The sequence below is a fragment of the Chenopodium quinoa genome, unplaced genomic scaffold (assembly GCF_001683475.1).
Source record: "Chenopodium quinoa cultivar QQ74 unplaced genomic scaffold, ASM168347v1, whole genome shotgun sequence".
Classification (NCBI taxonomy): Eukaryota; Viridiplantae; Streptophyta; class Magnoliopsida; order Caryophyllales; family Amaranthaceae; genus Chenopodium; species Chenopodium quinoa.
This window is the reverse complement of record NW_018742541.1, coordinates 1,364,054-1,386,488: the sequence shown is the minus strand read 5'-3', so window position 1 is coordinate 1,386,488 and position 22,435 is coordinate 1,364,054. Positions and strand designations below refer to the sequence as shown.

Genomic DNA, 22,435 nt, shown 5'->3' with positions numbered 1-22,435 from the left:
TCTACAAAGAGATATAGATCTAATCTAATAAATACATAATAATTGAATCAAATAAAAACATTCCGTAAGCAAAGCTACGATCGTTGTTGCAAATTGTACATTCTTCATACCCTCTTTCATATCATCGTTGTGTTTTACAGCCTTCATCGGTGAGGGGGTCTATTGATCTGTTGTATCCGTGCAGAAATTTTCCACCTGATTCGCCGGATTGTAATCGAAATATTAACCACTTTTTCGATCCCGCACAAAATTTTACCCATGAAACAACTCTATAGCAATCCATGAAACAAAAAAGCAAATCCTCCCTCGAAAGAGAGAAGAAAAACCCGATCTTTCGAAGTAGCCAAATCCTCCTATAGAAGAAGAAAAACCCTGTCTTTCGAGGGAGAAATATTCCTCCTAGAAGAGTAAGAGTTATTATAAACCTAAAACAATAGAAAAAACACACAAAAACAAACGATTGGGGCTTTCCACCGATAAAAATCGATGGAAGCCCCTCCAAAATTCAACAATGGAGACTAGAATTTTAGAGAGAGAAGAGAGGAAAGAGAGGCTAGGGTTTTTAAATCAGGATTTATTCTACCATCCTTAATATAGCAAAAGATTCTTAACTTCTACCGGCACTCATGACTCACCAAGTTCATAGAGAACCATAACTTTTTACAAAGATTTTTTCAAAAGAAATACAGAAGATAAAAAATATGGCTATAGTAGATTGCATGATTGTAGTTGTGGGCTCAGAAATCCATGATCTCGTCCATCATCATATCTTGTAGACCACCCTCATTGTCTTTACTATCTTTGTAATGGACATACATAGGATTATCATCTTCTATGTCGAGATCTTTAACACATTTGGTAGCATATGATTCGTCCCACATCATGAAAGCTTCAAACAAATACTCACTTCATGCTTGTAGGTTTAACCCAAATATCACTTATTTTATCGTGGATTCGTGGTCTATTGTGACACATAATATATCACAAACTCATTAATCATGTCGAATATTATTTTACTTTTTCCAATAAAAGGTGATCCATAAAACATGGCTATTTAATATCTTATCGTAAACTGATCGGCCCGACCAATATCATCGTCATAGTCCAGGAAACCACTAATGATGTCAATTTCAACAGATTTGTCAAATTTAAAATTTTCCCTTCCGTTGCGATCGTAGAATCTGTAAATTTCCTGTGTGCTATTGTTAATTCCAAAAAAAACTTCCTTAAAACAGCAAAATTTAAATACCAAAAAAACAAACACAATTAATACCTTGCCTCATCCACTTCCCACTTACCACATCACATTTCCACATCCCCACTTTCTCTCTCTACACGCTGATCTCTTTCTCTCTCCTCCATTTTTCTATCTCCTCCATTTCCATTTTCATGGCGATTATGCTTGATTCTCTCCTTCTTCCTCGAGCTTCAGCTTTTCCTTCTGCTATATTATCTCCGATTTCTACTTCATCTTCTTCCTCAGTTTCTTCTCTCAAATTACCTGAGTTCAGAGGCTTGAAGATCAGCTCCGATTTCTCGACACGTGCTGTTAGATCGGTTAGTTCGCTCGCTAGAATCGTTCCTCGTTCTGGTCGAATCGTTTGCGAGAGCTCTGATACTGCTTTTCAATGTGAGATATAATTTCTTCTCCATTTTAGTTATTGTTTTTTGGAGTTTGGATTGATTGTTGCTAGGTTTTTGGTTTGGGCGTTTACGATGCTTTGAATGTTCTGAAATTTCAATTTCGATTCTGAATTTAGGAATTTTTCGATGAGTATACTGTGATATATGACCTATAGAATGATTTACAATTTCAATTTCAAATGTAAAAATTGATCGCTGAGCATAAATATGATAATAGTGATATTATGACCTAAATTTCAGTTTCTATATGGCCTGGAATTTTATTCTGAATGTAGATATGATATGGAAAGTATACAATGAACTGTGACCTAAATGTCAGCTCTAAAATGATCGAAAATTTTCAAAGTGAAGATTGAATGGGCGAGATTTAGCTTGAGATTAGGAAATGAGGACTGAGGAGTCAATAATTGATGAGAATACTATGATATAGGAATAGATTAATTCAATGTTCAATTGTGCTTCAAGTTTTTATTCTGAATTGATCTTGAGTTGCTGTGAGAAAACAATGTCAAAGTTATGGCTTCTTATTGAATAATATGTCCGTGTTTTGTATCAAATAATATGGAGGAATTGCGTTACATTCTTAATAATTAATATCATTATAGTTACGAGTAGAAATTAGACTAAGAGATATTGTTGTAAGCATTGGGAGTCCTTTGATAGTTTGACCATCCTGAAGTAGAAGGTGAAATATTGGACTCTGGCATAGGAAGACTGAAGTTGTGTTGTTGGAATTGATTTGATTGAGTATAAGCTGTACATTTCACCTGGTCTAGTTTTATGAGGTTTTGATGTGATTTTGTCGGTGTACATATAGTGAGAAGCTAATTTCCCTATCAATTATTGACCACTTATCCTTTTCTCTCTAATTCTGATGAAAGATTCAGCAATTGACCGATTGGACTATGTGTGTAATAGTAACATATGCTCCTATGATTACATTCCTACACTAGAAAGAGCCAATAATTTAATGTAGTGTTTGGTTAGTTGTTCAGCTAAGAAATGAAATGGAATCATTAGTATGAAGTATAATCTAGATTCCTCTGCTAGCAAAGGCATTAAACACAACAAAATAAGGTCCATATATTATAGTAAAATTAGGTGACAAAAAGATAATGTTCAACTAATTTGAAATTCAAATATGAAAGAAAGAGAGAAGTGGGACAAGGGTCACTGGGTGAGGATATATAGAGAATAGGATCTAAGGATGGAGATAGGAGGAGGGAGGTTTTCAGTTTAGAGGATTTCAGGTTAGTTTTAGGAATCATGAATTATTGAATTGTTACTGTCGGTGGAGGAATGACTGTAGTTGAGAGGAGTCAGATACCTTCAAGTAATGGAATTGGTTATCAATGTGTACCTACCAAACAGCAGATGAAGGAATTTGATCCCTGAATCCGTTTATTTTTGTCGTTCTAAACATGTTCTTAAAGTGAAAACATAGCCTTTGGGATTTTTGCTGAAAGAATAAAAGTGCCACATCTTCTCCAAGCTTGAAGCTTAAGTCTTGGGCACCTGAATAGTTTTCTTCATTAGATGATCAATAGTTGCCCACCTTCTCCAACCTGCCAACCAAGTAATTATTTATCCATTATAATTCGAAGTTGAGTAGTATCATGTGTTGGCTATTTACACCTTTTCTCAGAATATATATTGTAGATATATTGTGATAGTGACTGTAATAAGCTTATTGGAGTGCAATACTCAGCAAGTTCCTAGGAATATCTATGGTAACCTGTTAAAATGTTGTGTATGCAGAACTTGGATGCTTAAGAATGTCACAAGATTTCTTTTGTTGGGCATTATGCTATGATAAAGGACGTGCATGTTTCGTAGAATTGTAGAAATAATAGTGAAGGAAAACAGATTTATAGCCTAGTAGGAAAATGTAGTACCGTTGTACTAGAAACATGGCGAGTGGATGCTATTGGGGAAAGTAAATAGCAATTTTTTGGACATCATAAATTAGAAGTGTACCAATGTTAATCTTTCTTGAGCTATATGAACATAGGTCACTTGAGCTATACAAGAGTTCATTTGTTCTATTACTTAATCTTTCTCTCCCTCTCTTTCAAATTAGTAGTACTGAAGGGCCACGACTTGTCTTGATTCTTGATCTTTTCATGCTTTCTATCTTTCGTAAGGAAATATGATAGTTCTCAAGCCAAAAAAGATATTGTGTTCTTGAATGAAGATTCTACTTGAGTTATGGGGCCTTTGTAAATTTACTCTTTAGAACCATAAAATTTGGGAAGTTTGGCAGAATGCAATATCAAATTTCAAAGTATTACACTATTACCTATAATTTCACTGTAATAAATAATTACATATTTTCTTAATTTATCTATGCCATATTTTACCTTATATCTAAAATATTCCATGAATACCTTTTCTTTTTTCAAATAATATTAATACATTTAGACATCTACAATTATGAAAAAGATGTTTAATCTCTGGAGTTATTCATTAATTTGAATGTTAGAGAGAGTTTATATAATATATATTAATATCTGGAGATATCCATTATTATGAATGCTAGAGAGAGTTTATAATAATATATACTTATGGCATGCTTGGATTGAGAGGGATGCATTACTAAGGTAATAAAAGTCAAACTGAACAAAATGCAAGTAAATATAAAGGATAGAGAGTGATGGTGTGATTGTAAGAGAAATTATGTAGTGATGGTGTGGTGAGAGGTAAAGGAAGAAGAACTATTACCCCCATTTTCAGGGAAATAGTGTAGTTACACTAGGGGAAGGGTGGGTAACTATTACTCTAATTGTGAGAATAATGATTCCTCCTTTTCTCTCTTTTCCTCATGTCATAACTACTCTATTTAAACACCTTATCTTCCACAACACCATCTCTAATCACATAATTAAGCTTTTCCTAGTTTGACTTTTATTACTCAATTCATTACTCCCAATCCAAACATAACCTTATAGGAAATAGAAAATATGAAGTAATTCCAGCATCACTTGTAGCCTTGTAGGTACCATCTTATTACTCCCTTTGTTACAAGATAATATTAACAGGCCATCTTTGACGTTGATAGTTGAATCTTTTGAAATTTAATTGTAAATATCTGTCATCATATTATATTATATCTATCGAGTGACAGAGTGTGAATTTTTTTGTTAAGTACGCCTAGAAATCTTCACATTACAAAATAGGATACATCTTGGGAAATATTTTGGATAAAGTTAATGAGCTTTGCCCACCAAAACAAATGCAGTCTATTCTTGTGAGTCAATGTTAGTTTTTCTTTGATCAAATAGTGTTACAATGATGTTAGTTTCATACTACAAATGAATCAGGCAATACTTACTAGGTAATTTTGTCGCTCCCTTGCTATGTTGATTTGCTTAGCATACCTTACTATTTGTTATTCTACCGCTGCTAGAAGAAGGTTGAGTAAAATATTGGCATGTCTTTGAGCCTTGGACTAGGTGTTTTTTTTAAACCTGTTGTAGGTCTTTTGGGGGGATTCTTTTGGGCTGTGTTCTGTGTATGTTGATATTATTTTCTTATTTTTCTACTTGTTAGAGGTTTATGGGGTGATTGTAAGTGTCAAGTATGTTGGAGGTGTAATGCTCTTATTTGTAATATTTCTATTTCCCACTCTAAGGTTCATTTAAGCACTCAAACACACTTCCTAAGACATCTAACTGAAACTGATTCAAAAACTAGATAAATTGAAGTCACTTAATTAGACCATCTCCAATGGTGAGACTCAACTTTGAGTATTGAAATACAAAATGAGTTGTTTTTTACCTCCAATGGTGAGACCATACCCACTTCTCAATTTAGCAACTCATGTAAAGTCTAATTCCCCAATGGTGAGACTTTCTAAAATATACAAATGTTACTTTCAATTTATGGACCATCAATTATTGTAAGATTAAAAAATAATAAAAAAAAGTAAAACTTAAATAAATTACAAAATATATTAGAATATTGCCAAGGGGCCCACACTTTTTGTCAAATAAGACTCAAAGTTGAGTATCTAAACTTAGCAACTTTCTTTTGGAGTTGCTAAGTTTAGGTACTAACTTATTGGTATACATTGCAAAAAATGCTATCTCTTTCCTAAAAATACTTACTTGAGTCTCACCATTGGAGAGGGTCTTAGGGTTTATAATTTTTCCAATTTTTTGTTACCGGCATCTTTTCTTTCAACCAGGCTTGAGGTCTGGAGTATGTGGAACTAAATTGGAGTCACTTTATGGGTTGCTTTAAATGTTCTTCTAAGGTTTGCCTCTCTTTTTTGGGAAAGCAACCAGTTTAGTTGAGGGTTGATGATTATAGGCTTATAGCCTATTGGTATTTATTTGCAAACACAATTCTTTGCTTACAACCAATATCAGTTTAACTAATATCAGTGACCGATTCTTTTTTATTGCTTTTTTTCCCCATCTCTTCTGTACAAAGTTCCCTGTTCCTCACTAGTCAAGCAAGTAACTGTGGGGGAGGCTGTGGAGATTAAAAGATGTTGGGAACTCATTTATCCTTTCACTTAGATCCAGCAAATTACACAACACTGTAAATTTTCTTTTAAATTGACATCTTTAGCTATTGTATTGAATATTTGAGAGTATTGCTTAATAATATGCCCAAGTTTCTAAGTAAAAGATACGTGGTATTATGTTCTTTTTTTTTATTTTTTTTTTTTATTTTTTTTTTTTTATTTTTAACTTTGGTTTTAGTATATACTTAAAGAAACATCACCCTGTCTTATACTTCTTTTGGATGGAGGAATGCAGTGCCTTCTGTAAATGAAGAAACCTGGAAATCTTTAGTCCTGGAATCTGATTTGCCTGTCATGGTTGAATTCTGGGCTCCATGGTGTGGACCTTGCAGAATTGTCCAGCCTGTAATTGACGAGTTATCGAAGGAGTTTGCTGGTAAGCTGAAGGTGTTCAAAGTGAACACTGATGAGAGTGCAACCATCGCTTCTGATTATGGTGTCCGAAGCATTCCCACAGTTATAATCTTCAAGAATGGCGAGAAGAAAGAAGCAATTATTGGTGCTGTTCCCAAGTCTACTTTAACCTCCAGCATAGAAAAGTTCTTGTGAACGTGATGTAGTGGATGCCTATGCGGGATTCAAACTTTTCTAGTGTTTCATTTTTGTCCTTTTTTCATCAGGTATTATATGGTAATGCAGTGCTAGAACAATAAATTTCTGGTGATCCTGTATAGTTGATGCTATTGTATTTGGGTTCCTTGGAAGATCAAGTTAAATTTTCCGTAGTTGTGGATACATTTGTATCTGTTCTTATTTTTGGTCTTGCCTTGCCTATACATGCTTGCTAACAATCTACCATGTTTTCTTGGATCCAGATATAATGGGATATGGCAATTGTTTTATGAAGATCCATGCTAGATAAATTTTACTTCGTATTAGGTTTGGTTCTGCTTTTGAAGGTTTTGCAGGTATTCTAACCTTCATGCTACAACCTTAAGCTAGTTCATTCTGGATTGTACTCGATGATAAAGATATACTTACTTTGCAGTCCTTTAAAGACGTTACGCAAGTGCAGTTTGTTTACTCTACATATATGGGCTCCAAATACTGTGAAAGCAAAGTGACCTCAAGAGTCTTGGACTTGGGAGTTCAGCTCTATTTGGCTGTTTAGCTTGTTAGTGCTCTTGTAATACAGGAGTACGTAGTTTTGGTCATTGAGAAACGTTGAGGGTTGTGCACTTGTGGTTTAGTATTATATCATCGTACCCCGAATCACGTCTGAATGTTTAGCTGGTTACTGTTGTGAACTTGTGATTTACAGGTACTGCCAAAATACATACGAAGTACTTCATTTATTTTTCAAAGGTAATCATGCCATTTTGTAGCAATTGAATTTTTGATGGACCAATATCCAATTATGTAGTATTAAATGGGAACTTAGGAATCAGTAAAGTCATTTGCGTATCAATTATCCTTTGTTATCATGAACTTTGGCTTAAGTTTCCAAAAAAAAAAAAAAGAACTTTGGCTTCCGCGTCTTCGCCATGCACAGAATTGTAATAAACTAATAACTGAATATTGTTTTTTCGAATAAAGAAGGCCAAAATCACTACATCGAACCTAACATAATAATTTGGATTAAAAAAATCCAGTTACATGTGCTGAACCAATGAAATTCAAACTACAATTATAAAATGTGCAATTTTCAATCATGGGGGTGGGATATGGTTTGGATTAGTCACTCCTAGATTTGTCAATGGACTATGGAGAATACATTCCAAATGCGATTGCTAAACACTGTCAACAAAAATGATCACTACCGTTAATATTTAGTGTGAATGGATAATCATACCCTTACTATTTCACCACCCCTTATCCTCCAGGCGACTCACAACCTCTTCCGATCGTGATGACCACCACCACCACCCTGACCGGCGACCAATCACACCCTCCTCTATGACGACCCACCACCTCCCCTCGCCGGCGGGAAGGTGGTGGTTTAATATTTTTTTATTTCAAGCAACTGCGGTAATCGGAGTCCAAAATCGGTTACCGTGCATGGTAACCAGTTTTGGGCTCCGGTTATTGCGCACGGTAACCGGTCAGGGTGGTGGTGGTGGTCGTCGTCGCCGATCAATGTGGTGGTGGTGTTGTCGTCAATTGGGGTGGTGGTGTCAAAGTGTTAGTGATTGGTGACAAGAGGAAAGATAGTGGTGAAGTACTATGGTCTATGGGTATGGTTGTCCATTCACACTAAATGTTGGCGGTTTTGATAATTTTGGCGGTATTTATATTCCTATGATTAGAGTGGCTTTATGACGATACTTCCTCCTTTGATAAACAAAAAATTTATAAAGTTGATATTTTGAAAATGTATATCGTGACAAATTTAACAACATCCGATATGATTAGATTTTTCATTATGTATACTTTATAAAACCCGGTAAAGGAAACTGTAAAAATAATGCTACTGTCAATACATGTAAACTAAAAAAACAGAGCAAGTATTGCAAAATAGAACAGATTTAACGCTATACATTTCAAGTATAATCCTTAATTCTTAGATAAAATTATAAACTATATTATAAGTTTGCTCCCTCGTCATTATCTCTATCCTACTCTCAATTTCAATTCAATTCCCACTCTCACTCTCGTTTCTACTTTTTCAAGGGCCTCAACCAAATACGGGATTTGATTACTAATGATATGAAGTACAAGTATATACTTGAATACTTCCTCCGTATCACTCGCAACAAAGGAGTATTATTTGTGAGATATACAATATTTCTTTGTTGCGAATAATATGTAACGTAGGGAGTAATTACATCACATGCTCAGTTTCCACCGATCAATCTTTCTCACCCTCCTAACACAACAATCAATATTAAATAACTCCTTTTTTTACTTACTAATTCTAATTGTTACACAAAAATTAATTTATCTTAGGCCTCGTTTGGTTCACACGGGAAATAAATTCCCGTAGGAAGTTGTATTTCATGGGAAGTTATTATCCTCATGAAATTCCTAGAAATTTCTCAAAGTTGTTTGGTTATGACAATGGAAAGTTGAAATTCCCATGAATTTTGATTAACCAAGGGAAACCTTGGTAATTTTTTTGTTTTTTTATGTCAACCAAACAAGTATCCAATTTGTCAATTTCCATGAATTTTCAGTTGCTCCATTTTATTTTGTCAACCAAACAAGCTCTTTAATAAAAACTAAGATAAAGATAAGCACTAAAATTAATTTAACCGACATTACTACAAATAAACCCTAACATGGTTGGTGGAATGTACTGGGTTCTAAAAAAAAAAAATGGTTGGTGGAATGTACTTGCAATAAGATTTAAAAGTGTTGGTGCCCCATTTTTAATTAGGGCTAAAATTTCCACGCATCTTCTTTAATTATAGAGTTTGCTGGTGGGTTTACGCGACATAAACGGTGCTCATTACTCTTTAGATTCCTTCTTTCTCTCTCCAATCTCTTCATCCTATCTCCATTTTCCTCAATCCCCATTTATCTATATTAAGATATTTTCTTTTTCCTCAAATCATTGAAAAAAAAATATTAATTCAGATATTTTCTTCTGCCCCAGTTGAAACCCAATTGCTAGATTATTACAGGTACATTTCTCAATTTTTTTTTTTTTTAAAAAAAAATAGTTTTCCCAGTAGTTTTTCTGGTAAATTCCCATCTGGGTTTTTGTAATTGTTGTTATTTTATTGGATATTTGGATGCATAATACTCGTTTTTTTTTTAAATTGTATGCTTGATTAATTTTATTTTTATACAAGTGAATAGCAGTAGTTTTGTTTGATTTGGGGTTATTTTTTCTTTGAAATTGTTTGATTTTAGCTTTATTACATGAATGCTGTCGCAAAAACAGTGATTTAGAGAAAATGTGATTTCTGGGTTTGACAAATTGGAAGAGATTAAAACCTTTTGATGTTCATTTGAGTGTGTTTTGTACCTTATAGAAATTGCGAACTTTCTGTGTGATTTGTTGTTTGCAAGTTCAATTGAGCTTGTGAACGAAATTAGGCAAGTGGGTTTCATATGATATCCTCTTTTACTGGTGAAAGTGCAATATAATGTAGTATTGAGGAATTAAGTTGTTGTGCATATATATATCTTAGAGAGGCTAAATCGGTTAGGGTTTAGAGGTGGGCGGAGGAAATGATTTAACTTAAAAGACGGATTCATCTGCCCGAAGGTTAGAGAGAAACTTGTTTGGTCTTGCATTGCACTCACTCCCTTCTTAGGAATGAGGTTGAAGTTTTATTTTGACAGGCCAATAAGATATCTCCCTTTATATCTCGATGAAATTTTATCGATCCTGCTTTCTGCTGTTGAAAGTGTTCATTGTGGTGGCTTGTTCATGTATCATTCATTCCTAAAGAGTATGTTAGAGGAACTCGTGATTGATGTATCTGTTTGATCAGTATCGAAATGATTTAGAAAATGTTTGACAGAATAGAAACAATTTGATTAGGAATTTATGGTGTTGTAGAAAGCTGGTGAAAAGAATGCAGCTATGGTTTATTTTAACTTGGAGACCATTTAGTGTAGCGAAGGGGCATGCTATTATAATTGTCCTAACATTTTTTTTGTCTAATTGTTACCACGTGGTTAGCTATGATTGAAGAAGTTTTGTGAGTGTGGTTAGGCATTCATTTTATGCGACTATGTGAGAGAATAAGATTTTTCTGATTCTGTAGTTTTACTTGAGCACTTTTGATTAAATTCTTAACTTGAATGTCAAAGAGAAAGGTTGAACTTGACACCCCCTCCCCCCCCCCCCTCTCTAGACACTGGAACACTGCCAGCTGTAGGATCCTGTCTGTCCTGTACTGTCTATTGTGTTAGGAATCAGGATGTGTTCCAAAGCAAGTATAACAATTTTTTGGATCAATGTAGAACTTCAATATTTATTCAAGGTCTAAGATTGCTACCTGAATTAACTTCATCCATAAGACAGAAAACTTCTTTAAGTCTAAGATTGCTACTTGTTCTATAAGCCTGATTTTTTTAGAGTTTAATTGTGTCAATAAGATATTTGCAGTGCATTGATTTGAAGTACCAATGTCTGTAAGGGTTGTATCAACTCAATCAAATTTAATAATGGTTAATGTTTGTTTTTGTGGATTCTATTCAGATTATTTACTAAAGTTTGCCTGTGCTTTGCTCTTATCATTATGATGGTGTTGAGTTACTGTACAACATCAATTTTGATGTGTTATAATTAGGACTTGAGCTCAAGAATTAAAACTTAATAAATGACTCTGAAACTGTTGGCCTTTATTTTTCGAGCCATCATAGTAGAGTGGAGTTTGTATTATTCTGGATAAGAAGTCTCTTCTTTATCTATGCTTAAGATATTTGCTTCATTTAATCAGATGGTTGACTTATTATCTCTGAAAACTATAAAATTTTGCATTTGCTTTGTTGCTAACATCTCAAATGACCTTGGGCCGGATGTATCTGTTGAACCTTGAAGCTCGACAAATTTGTAATGTCTGCCTATTAATTCTAGGTCATGTCTTTGGGAATGTCTATGCTACATGGAATGTGCATGTTTAGATATTTAAAGATTTTTTCTTGTTATACAGATGTAGAATTTTAAAGGGCGTTTTCCCATCATTCTAATTTTATCAACAATCCTTATTCTGGACCTCAATAAGTCAGTCCATTCAGCTATTACTTGAACTAGGTTAGATCCCGTGCCATGCACGGTAATCTATAGTTAAAAACTAAATTAGCCCCGTGCGATGCACGACATAAAAATTTCTTTGAAATAAATATATTTTATATATGTAGCTCATATGAGAAAAAAAAAATAGAAACATAATCATTAATTGCAATGGTATTTAGATCTAAATAATTTTGAAGATAGTAAAAATTTAACCAAATTATACAATAAAGAGTACTCTTACACCAGGAGTAATTATATTTTGAAGCCAGATAGTTTTTTTTATAAATCCATAATAATGTAAAAAAATAAATAGAAAATAACATAATATAATAATTGTCTTCAAAAATTGAAGGCAAAATTTAAGAAGGTTTCAAAAAATAAGTAGAAATAAAAATAAGATTATGATGTCAGTAATTAATTTAGGAGGGAAATTTTTTTACCACAACTTGACATTTGTAAAATTTAAATAGGGGATGATGTCAGCGGTTGTTACTTAAGTTATATTTATAGATTGAAAGTTGAAATATAAGCTCTCTATCATGTTCTTGCATGCAAATCTTTCCTCAACACATCTTTTCCTGTTTGATTAGCTGATTTAAGGTTACCATATATCTTAATAGGGATGGACTTGATTCATAACTTCCAACAATCGGGCGGAGATGCAATGGTGAATAAAAGTTGTAATTCTGGTGTAGCTCCACCCACAGAATCTGAAAGTAGTCAAGGGTCTTTTGACTGCAATATATGCTTTGACTTGGCTCACGATCCTGTTGTCACACTCTGTGGTCACCTCTACTGCTGGGCTTGTATTTTCAAGTGGCTCCATGTCCAAAGCTCCTCCTCACAGCCAACTCAACAAAAGACTTGCCCTGTCTGTAAGGCAAACATCTCACAAACTTCATTGATTCCCCTTTACTGCCATGGCCCTTCCCGAAGTGAAGATGAGGTTAGGAAGTCTCAACATGATGTTATACCTCCAAGACCTGCAGCAAATTCTCCTTCAAGTCAACATCTTCCATCAAATCCTTTTGAATCGCAACACCCAGAGTTCCGTTATGCCTCAATATCATCTTCAAATTATGTGAGTCCTACTATGGCTGGGATTCTTGATAGGCGTGTCGCGTACCTAACAAAAATAAATCTAACTAGACCACTACTATGTAGACGGGCAAGCAAGGGTCTGATCCCAAGAGACTATGGTTCAACTAATTAAATAGACTCAAGCAATTACTAAGAAAGTAACCAAATCAAATGAATGAGAATTAATAATTAAATAACTAATTAAAACGATTAAATCAAAACAATATGACAAATCAATGCTAAAAACATTCAAGATCAAGCATCACCACGAATACAATTAATGCAATAGTCGTTCTACCCCTAACACATAATTCAATTGATTAATGAGGAAAAGTAATCCATGAATAATACCAATGGTCTCTCCCGAGTTATCAATGACTTCTCTAATCACAATCAAGCCTATTTCCGTGGAATCATGTAAATTAAAAACCTTAAGAACATTACTTTAACTTCCTAATCATCCATTCAACTACTCTCGTGATGAACTTCAAACCCTTAATTGATTTATTCAAATTCGTCAAAACCCAACTTCCGTTGCGATTAAAACAAAAGATTAATAACAATACCAATTATCCCTAATCTAGTATTGACATAAGCACAATCAATTAAGCATATCAATTACAATTATTATTAGAGAATTTAAAGAATTAAATCATGCATTAATCATATTCGGGTTCCGCTAGATCTTGGAATAAAGGAACTACTCACACATATTAATGAAAGCGAAGACAATATTCAATGAACAAAACATGATTAATAAGCAATTAAAAGTAAAAGAAGAATTAAAGATGAATACCAATTGCTTGAATGAAGAAAAGTACCAATTGTTGATGAATAAAGATTAAAACTTGAAAGTAGAATGTAATCTAGATCTCGAGAGAATATTAGGGTTCTAATGAATGTTTTAAAGTTAGAAAATAATAACTAAGTATCTGAAGTCGGGGTTTACAAAGGGTATTTATATCCCTTAATTAAGAAAACCCGAAAAAAATAGGAAAACGCGGTCTTCGACACTCCGCCCGGTCTGACCGGGCAAAACCGCCCGGTCGGGTGCGAGAAGCATCAAGTAGAAAATCTGACTTTCGGAGCTTATAATGTTGATAACTTCACTTGCCCGGTCTGCCCGGGCAACCTTGCCCTGCCAGGGCGACGGGGGTAAGATACATTTATGTACTACTTTACTCTTCTCTTCTCCTTCCTTAATTTCCTTCTTCGCCCTGGCTGCCAGGGCAATGTTGCCCTCCAGGGCGGACACGGGTAAAATTCTCCTCCATCTTAATAAGCTTTCGTGGCTATCCAAAACAAGTCCAAATCATTTGGAAATCTTCATATGCCTACAAAATCAATCAAATAGACCAAGCCACACTAGAGAGGAGGATATTAGCGAGAAATAGCTCCGTAGAGCTTAGAAATCATACGAACATAGATATAAAATGAGGGTAAAATATGGTATAGAATGTGTACATCAATTCTTAATCCCACAATTGGATTACTCGGAGAGTTGGTATACACAAGGATGCTTGGAAGCACAGGTACCAACTTGTTCACCTCTCCTCGTTCGAATTCATATGCTATCAATGGGCATAACAACCCTCGTATGCGGAGGCAGGAGCTTCAGCTAGATAAGTCCCTCGATAGAGTGTCAAAGTTTCTTTTGTGTTGTGTAGTCTTATGCCTGCTTCTGTTCTGAAAAATGTCAGTTTTTTTGTATAGTTGTAAAGATTGTAGAATACTACCACTCCACGTTATTGAGTTGTTGAAACTCCTTAGAAAGGAAGTGTAAAAATGAGCTTGGATCAGGTGTTAGTAATGCTTCCAACCATTCCAATGTACTGCAGGGTGTCTCTGGTTATGGAAGTGAACTTGGCAAAAATTTCATTCGAATATTGATTGTGAATAATACTACTGTCCGTCGAATAAATTACTGATTATCTGTAATCCCTCTCATGAGATTGTTCTTTTTGAGGTCAATAGTTCCTTGCTCATTAGATATTCTTTGTATTGATTTTAGCCTCCAGCTCCAGTTTAAGCTAATGTTTTATGCATGAAGTATAAAATATGTCTACTTTTTAAAGAGAATTTCAGAGTAGCAGTTCAAGGGTTGGTTTAAGAGTTTTGGGTTGAAAAGAGTTAAATTGGTTGGTGGGTCGGTTTGGTTATTTTTTTTGACATGATTTCAAATCGGTTCGGGCTATAATTGGGTTGAGTTGTAATTGAGCAGACAAATTTGGTTTCAGTTGATATGGCTAGTTTATAAACCGGTTTAGCCTGTTTATAGTGAGATTATGTTTATATCAGGGTTGAGTTTAAACGGGTCACATGCTGAAATGGGCTGAGCTTTACCGAGTTCATTTGGTTGGTGACTTAGCGGGTGGGTTTGAATTGGTTATAAAAAGTAGCAGATCAGGTGCGGTCATATTTGTATCCGGTTGAAGTGGGTCAGGGTGTAAACAGGTTTAGCCATGTTATATTGGGCTCAAGCTCTCAATTGGGTATAAATTGTTAGTTCATTTTTTGGTTTTTATTTTGCTATATTTATTCTTCGTTTGTTTTTAGAATTTTAGTTAACATGTTTCTTTAGTTATGTTTGTAAATGCATAAATTTAACCCTAAATATCATTAACTACCAATAAACAAAAATTATAAAAAAAAAATTAATTTTTTGAAAATTTATTCATGATGAATCTAACAAGATCTAATATGACTACATATATATATATATATATTATTATAGTAGTATATAAATCACCAAACATTATGAAAAAGAAGTGTGTAAATATTGTTAAATTCAAAACACGTCAATAAAAAAACAAAGGTTATATGTTGCAACTTGCAAGTGTAATCTATTCTAATATACTAAAGTAATCCCCAAAATAATTCTTACATTTCATGTGTCAACACTATATTAAAAATTTTCCCGTAATTCCAGTTATTAACGACTAAGTAAATCATTATACAAATTTTATCTTTCATGTTATGCATAAAAATAATCCAGCCATGTAAAAATTGAAAAACCTGAGCATAGCTCGGGCATTAACTAGTTCTAATAATTTATACTCTTATACATTAACAAACGTGATAAGATAAGTGTGTAACTAAATTATACTACATATTACTCCATCCATGTTTAAAATACTTGCTCCACTTTACATTTGCAGCCATTTTTAAATACTTGCTTCATTTCTTTATTTGGAAAGTTTTTACAATATTTAATTAGTTTATCTCACCTAGTGGACCCACCATGATTCATATTACGAAGTATATTAATTTCATATTTCCTCTCCAATTCTCTCCACTGCTATTCCTTTTTACAATTTTTTATTTTTCTACATATCCCACTGCCTCCATATTTTTATTATTTTCTCTAATTTCTTCAAAAACTCCGCGCTGAAAAAATGATCTCAAATGGAGCAAGTATTTAAAAACGGGGGGAGTATAAGATTATTAACCTGTATCAAGTTGTAACAATAATTGAGTTTTAAATAATGCTTCTATAATACTACGTACTTCGTATAGGACATGATTAAGTGACAACACTGATTGAAAATTGAAAACTACTCGTACTTGGTAGCTTTTAAAAGTTAAGAATTGAAGATCATGAAGTTGATACTACTACGCATTATTCCCGAAGGAGAAGTGGTGCATTGTTTTTTCTAAAAGAATTTATGGTGTGAATGAGGGAAGTTTTGTGGACGGATTTGCTTTGATGATTATATTTACAACTCACAATGTTGAAAATTTATCATATCCATGTTACATGACATCTGCATAAGTTGCTTTTGCTTGTATTTCTTCAATAATTTCTTTCCCTTTTAGTATTTTTTTTTTTTCATCGAACTCTTTTCAATTCCCTCAACTTTCTCAAGCCATCTTCACCATAAAAATCCCTTTTTATTACTTTACTTCGTATTAGTCTGTACTCTGTATTCTTTTTGTCTCCTTTTTCTCTTATTTGGTTTGCCTTAGCAGTAAGCAGAATCTTAGCACAAGTAGTAATTTGATGTTGATATTCACTATAGAGTTTGAGAGTTTAAAAAGTACTCGTAGTTGTTACTGTTTGTAATTTTATTTTTATTTAAAAGTTTTTTTTGATAGCCTAATTGTTACTTTTGGTTGCAAGTCTTGCAATTGATATCAACCTTACAATTTAATTTCTTTTTCCTTAAGATTCTAAATTTAATCACCCTATTTCTACTCATTTTAGAAGAACTAAGTTTAGTTTAGTTAACAAAGAGATTATGTAAGTTCAAATTATTTTTAAAAAGATTAATTAGATTTTTTCAAGTTTAATATACAATTTAAGTAAATGATGATAAAAACCATAGTCGATCTAATAATAAGATAATGTAAATTCATAAAAAGTTCAAATTAGTTTAGTTTGACCTGATAATCAGATCGTTTGGGTCGGGTTATTTCAAGTCATTATGCTATCGAGTTGAGTTTAGATCAATTTGGATTTCTGTTTAGGTCTATATTGATAATAAACCAGGTCGGTTGGGTTTGGGTTGAGACATATATGGTCAAGTTCAAATCTGGTCACTTTGTATACATCGGTTAAAGACTTTGGTCAAGTTCGGATCAAAAGTTTGAATCAGGTCATTTAGGTTCAGTTGGGTTTTTGGTCAAGGCTTTAGGTCAAGTTCAGATTGATTCATTTCTTTTGGTATGTAGCAGGGATCAGTAATATATCTCACATTTGTTAGCTTTAACCACGTTGTTATAATACAATGGAGTACAAGGAAGGAAGTTATAAACTCAATAGAGCAGAGGGGGGGAAGAAAAAAAATACTCAAAATATGCAATTTTTTCACAACATATTCCCCCCCCTCCCTCCCGGCCCCCCAAAAAAAAAAAGAAAAATGAAATTGAGTTGGTTTGGTTTCAAAGTTTATTCAAATCATATAAGTTGGATTGAAACTAGTTCATGCCATTTTTGGTGCTTGGTAATTTCAATTCGGGTTATTTCAGGTATCAAATTACTTTTAATTTGGGTTACTTTGGGTATCAAATATGTCGAGTCAAATAAATTAGGTTAAAATCAAGTTTGGTCATCACTTTGGTTATCTCGAGTAACTTGTGGGTTGGGTCACTTTGGATATCAGGTCAATAGGAAGTTCACTTAGGGTTGGTTGGGTCAGGTTTCGATTTAGGCCACTTCAACTCTTTACTTGGGTTCAGATCGGGTAATCGAGTTTGGGTCAATTTGTCAAGTTTAGTCCAATTTAGTTTAAATAAGTCATTTTGTAAAAAAAAAAAAAAGTTTAAATAAGTCATTATGTAAAAAATGGTTAAATAAATTTCATTTTTTGGATTTAAAAGTTGTATTTAACTTCTCTTTAACTTTATTGGCTGTCTGAAAATTATTTGAAGAAAGTATTAGTACATTACTTGTATAATGTCTTCTCTAGTTATGAATTGAAAGAACCCGAAAGTAATAAGACTAATAACTTAATTATTAAATCGCCTTGATGCATAATCTCGCAATAATTGATTGTATCGATCCATAATCAATTAACAGATACTTAAACAATATTTCATATATTATTCAATTCTGATTCTACTAATAAAATCTTGAACCTCTTCATCAAAAATTTGCTTGTTGGACAATAATGAAAGTGATTACATGCAAAATAATGTGGACAAGTGGGTATTCTATGCCGCATTTATATTTGATGTCTAAATTCAGTTTGAGGCATCTTTATATTAAGGGTTTACAAAAAAAAAAAAAAAAAAAAAGAAAAAAAGAAAAAAAAAAGAAGCTCACAAATTCACAATAGCTCCATTTTGACAACATAACTAGTTAACTCGAGACATACACAAAAAACAAATAGTTGTCACAAAGCATACACTTCGTACGTCACATGGATCTCTATTCTCTATCAACTACATTTGCTTGAGAGTATGGTGATGATTAAATTTCCTGATCTCTCTCTTTACTCTCAATTATATTAATCATATTGTATATTTACCTACGTATAGTAAAAGTTATTTAATGAATGTTTGTGACATGGGTGGTCCGACTGTACCGAAACTACATTTTATAAACAACAATTGATCGGACCATAGTATATCCGAAAAGTAGTTTAAAATAATTAATGATATTCGGCAAGTTGATAAGGAATAATTCTCATCAACTTAAAATTGCTAAATGCATATAATATATCTAGAAAAATCAAATTCTATTGCATTAAAATTAAAACCACCACATGCAAATGTTCTAACCTTGTTCTTAATTGTAACAATCTGCCGTATCTCTCCGTACTCATCGAAACTTCCTTACTCACCGTACTTTAAGGAATCTTCGATTCTACGAGCAAGAAAACGCGTTTAAAATTAATTAATTATTCCTCCATATTATTTATCAAATATCCATCATTCCATTCAATTTTTCTGACAAAAAATCAAAGTGCAAAATATGTAGAAAGACATATTTATTTATATAATTATAATAATATTTATAATTTCATGATACTATTCCGTATTAATAGTGAAAAAAGAATTGTGAAATTTTAATTTATTAATTGTTAATTCACCGACAACAACCACCTTTTTTTTTCCCTATAAAATGAAAGCTCAAGTATCAACTATGCAATTCAAGTGTTACGTACTAATTTTGGATTAATTCTTCTTGAAGAAAATAATCTAAACGTAATATTAATTAAAATGGCTAAGAAGGTTATGGAAGTTACATGTGTTTTGGTAATTTATTCAATCTTTTTCTTAGGAATTATGTTTGATGGTGTCAATGGTCGTCGTCATGCTAATCGTTGGTCTAATGGTCATGCTACATTTTATGGAGCTAATCAAAGTCCTGCCACTCTTGGTAAGCTTATTATTACTATCAAATATTCATTTAAATTGTTAAAAGTATTAACTTTCTAACAAAATTAAAGGCAATGAGACGTATGTAGCTAACTTGCTTGCCGTGGATTAAACTAATCTATGTATCGTTAATTAGTCTTTTTTTGCAAATGTTGAATCGATTAATAAATACTTTTGGCAGAACTAATGCTAGGTTATTATTCAAGTACATTCAACAACTATTGACTAACTAATGATAAACGTATTACATTATATATGTGTATATTGATATATTGAAACAAAGACATACTTACTACGATAATTAAACAACTAAGGTTATTATTTAACAATATGTTATCTGTCTTACAACTTATAATCTCAATGAGTATTAGCAAATAATAGAATTGATTTTACAAAATAATTGTAATCAAATGCTCTCTAGGCCAATCCATACATAAGTCGAATATAACAACATGATATGATTTATTAGTATTTGTGATGGTAATTTTTTTATTTTCATTTTAGTGGTCTTGATGAGTTAAAACCTAGCCTTACGATAAGCATTTTTAACTTAATTTGTTGAATAATGAAAGTTTATTAGGAGGATGTATGCCACGTGACACATAAATGTTTTTAGGAACAATTTTTAGAAAATAAAGTATAGATATAAATATGTCAAACTGATAGCAAGGAGTTCAATTCAAGCTTGAGTAATAATTTTTTATGGTGATAATTAATCAAGAAGATCACAATAATTTCAAAAATTATTATAATCAGGTACAATAAATAATATACTGTCTAATTTAATTTAATATCCCTACTACTAGGGGGAGCTTGTGGCTACGACAACACCATACACGCTGGATTTGGAGTCCACACAACGGCATTAAGCGGTGTGTTGTTTAGGAGTGGGGAGGCATGTGGAGCGTGCTACCAAGTTAAGTGTGACTATAAGGCCGATCCCAAGTGGTGCCTTCGAGGGCGAGGGGTCACCGTGACTGCCACCAACTTTTGCCCACCTAACAACCAAGGTGGGTGGTGTGACCCTCCTCGCCAACACTTTGACATGGCCATGCCTTCTTTCCTTCGTATTGCTCGACCAGGCAATGAAGGCATTATCCCCATCGTTTTCAGAAGGTATACTTAAACCTTATTTACATTAAAATTGAATACTTGATTCTTGTCAAAAAAAAAAAAAAATTGAATACTTGATAATGTTAGTGTATGTTGGTGCATGCATGTTCATCTAAAATAAATGTTACATTAATAAAATGTTAGTTGGTGTGATTTGAATGAACTTGTAACGTAAAAATCTAATCCAAAAATCCAAAAGAAGATTATAATATATACTTTCTCTGTTTTTATACTTGCAACACATACTTGTTGCACGCGATTTGAGGTCAAAATTTTATAATGCAAATGCCTAAATTATTCAATATAATTTTTATACATGATACCTAACTTTACTTTAATCCTCGTGTTAAAATTATTTTAATAAAAATGTTCGTTAATAAAAATGCTCGTTTACTTTTACTAATCATCTCCTAAAACTGCGTGCCTAAAAAGTTGCTAGTAAAAAGAAAAAGAGAAAGTATATGGTATATAGTATTTGGTTTCCTCATCTTTTGCTTACATACTATGGTCTTTTAATGTACATGCATGCCTTGTGCGTACGTGCATGGTAGTTAAAATAATTGTCTAGTAACTAATTTTGTATGCTTGATGAACATAAAATATAGGGTATCATGCCATAGGCGAGGCGGAGTCCGATTCACAATGAGAGGGCAAGGGAACTTCAACATGGTGATGATCTCCAACGTCGGTGGTAGTGGAGACGTGAAGGCGAGTTGGGTGAGAAGTTCCAAGGCCAAAAGATGGGTGCCTATGTCCAGGAATTGGGGTGTAAATTGGCAAAGCAGTAAAGACCTAAGGAACCAAATGCTCTCTTTCAAACTCACTTTGGTGGATGGCAAAACTATGACTTTTAACAATGTTGTGCCTTCATTTTGGAACTATGGCCAAACTTTTAGCGCAAAAAATCAATTCATGCATTAGCAATAAAAATTACTTCCTCTGTTGTTAAAATTTCTTCTTATTTTTATAATTTGTCTTGTAAAAAAAAAAAAAAATTGAGCAAGGGGAATCTTTAGAGACATACATTTATTTTAGTTACTACTCGTGCAATTTTCATATTACGGAGTAAATAACTATACAAAGATTTGATTTATTTGATGGCCAGGGTTTAATTTAGTGCATAGTCCATTGAACAATCTATTTGGTACAAGATCATTGCCTCATTATTGGACATACCTAGCTTTCCCAGTTGCTCTTCTAATACTGTTGTTTTATATTTATCTTATTTTTATTTAAAATGTTGAAAATTTGGTGATAATTAAGCCAAAGAAAATTAGGCGAAATTCATTTGTAAGCTCTCGTGTCCTATGGTGAGCCAAAATTTATTATGTAAACTCGTCATGTTGTTATGAATTTATGATGGAAGGGAGAGGATAAAAGATAATCCCTGATCTGTACACACGGTGTACCATGTGCATGGTACACCTGGCAAAAACGACGTCGTTTTCTTCATAAAAATCAGGCAGCAAATAACAAAAAAAAAAGGCGGAAAGAACATCATGTTAGTTGAGAAAGAACATGCATATTCTAAAGAACATCAAGTTAATATAAAAAGAATGCGAGATTTTCTCAGCATGAACCATTAACTACGGGAAAATATCTACCCATGACTC

The 22,435-nt window shown here is 33.1% G+C and overlaps 3 protein-coding genes across 3 annotated transcripts; all 3 read left to right on the top strand.

Moving 5' to 3' along the window:
- The first annotated feature begins 1,079 nt into the window (after positions 1 to 1,079).
- Positions 1,080 to 7,021, top strand: LOC110720144 (thioredoxin 1-like). The gene is made up of 2 exons (XM_021899147.1): positions 1,080 to 1,630; positions 6,411 to 7,021. Exons 1-2 carry the CDS (start codon positions 1,390 to 1,392, stop codon positions 6,722 to 6,724), a joined length of 555 nt encoding a protein of 184 aa, XP_021754839.1. The 5' UTR covers positions 1,080 to 1,389; the 3' UTR covers positions 6,725 to 7,021.
- Positions 7,022 to 9,347: 2,326 nt separating this feature from the next.
- On the top strand, positions 9,348 to 13,114 carry LOC110720143 (E3 ubiquitin-protein ligase RMA3-like). The gene is made up of 2 exons (XM_021899146.1): positions 9,348 to 9,738; positions 12,428 to 13,114. The coding sequence occupies exon 2, from the start codon at positions 12,430 to 12,432 to the stop codon at positions 13,018 to 13,020; it is 591 nt and encodes a 196-aa protein (XP_021754838.1). The 5' UTR covers positions 9,348 to 9,738; positions 12,428 to 12,429; the 3' UTR covers positions 13,021 to 13,114.
- Positions 13,115 to 19,500: 6,386 nt separating this feature from the next.
- LOC110720086 (expansin-A12-like) lies at positions 19,501 to 21,856 on the top strand. Its single transcript, XM_021899086.1, has 3 exons — positions 19,501 to 19,710; positions 20,516 to 20,825; positions 21,428 to 21,856. The coding sequence occupies exons 1-3, from the start codon at positions 19,551 to 19,553 to the stop codon at positions 21,741 to 21,743; spliced, it is 786 nt and encodes a 261-aa protein (XP_021754778.1). The 5' UTR covers positions 19,501 to 19,550; the 3' UTR covers positions 21,744 to 21,856.
- The last annotated feature ends 579 nt before the right edge of the window (positions 21,857 to 22,435 follow it).

Excerpts from the sequence above, each read along its gene's own strand:
- LOC110720144 (XM_021899147.1), top strand. The coding sequence starts at position 1,390 with ATGGCGATTATGCTTGATTCTCTCCTTCTTCCTCGAGCTTCAGCTTTT. Across the intron at positions 1,631-6,410 it reads CTCTGATACTGCTTTTCAAT|TGCCTTCTGTAAATGAAGAA; the intron begins GTGAGATATAAT and ends GGAGGAATGCAG.
- LOC110720143 (XM_021899146.1), top strand. The coding sequence starts at position 12,430 with ATGGACTTGATTCATAACTTCCAACAATCGGGCGGAGATGCAATGGTG.
- LOC110720086 (XM_021899086.1), top strand. The coding sequence starts at position 19,551 with ATGGCTAAGAAGGTTATGGAAGTTACATGTGTTTTGGTAATTTATTCA. Across the intron at positions 19,711-20,515 it reads TCAAAGTCCTGCCACTCTTG|GGGGAGCTTGTGGCTACGAC; the intron begins GTAAGCTTATTA and ends CCCTACTACTAG. Across the intron at positions 20,826-21,427 it reads ATCCCCATCGTTTTCAGAAG|GGTATCATGCCATAGGCGAG; the intron begins GTATACTTAAAC and ends CATAAAATATAG.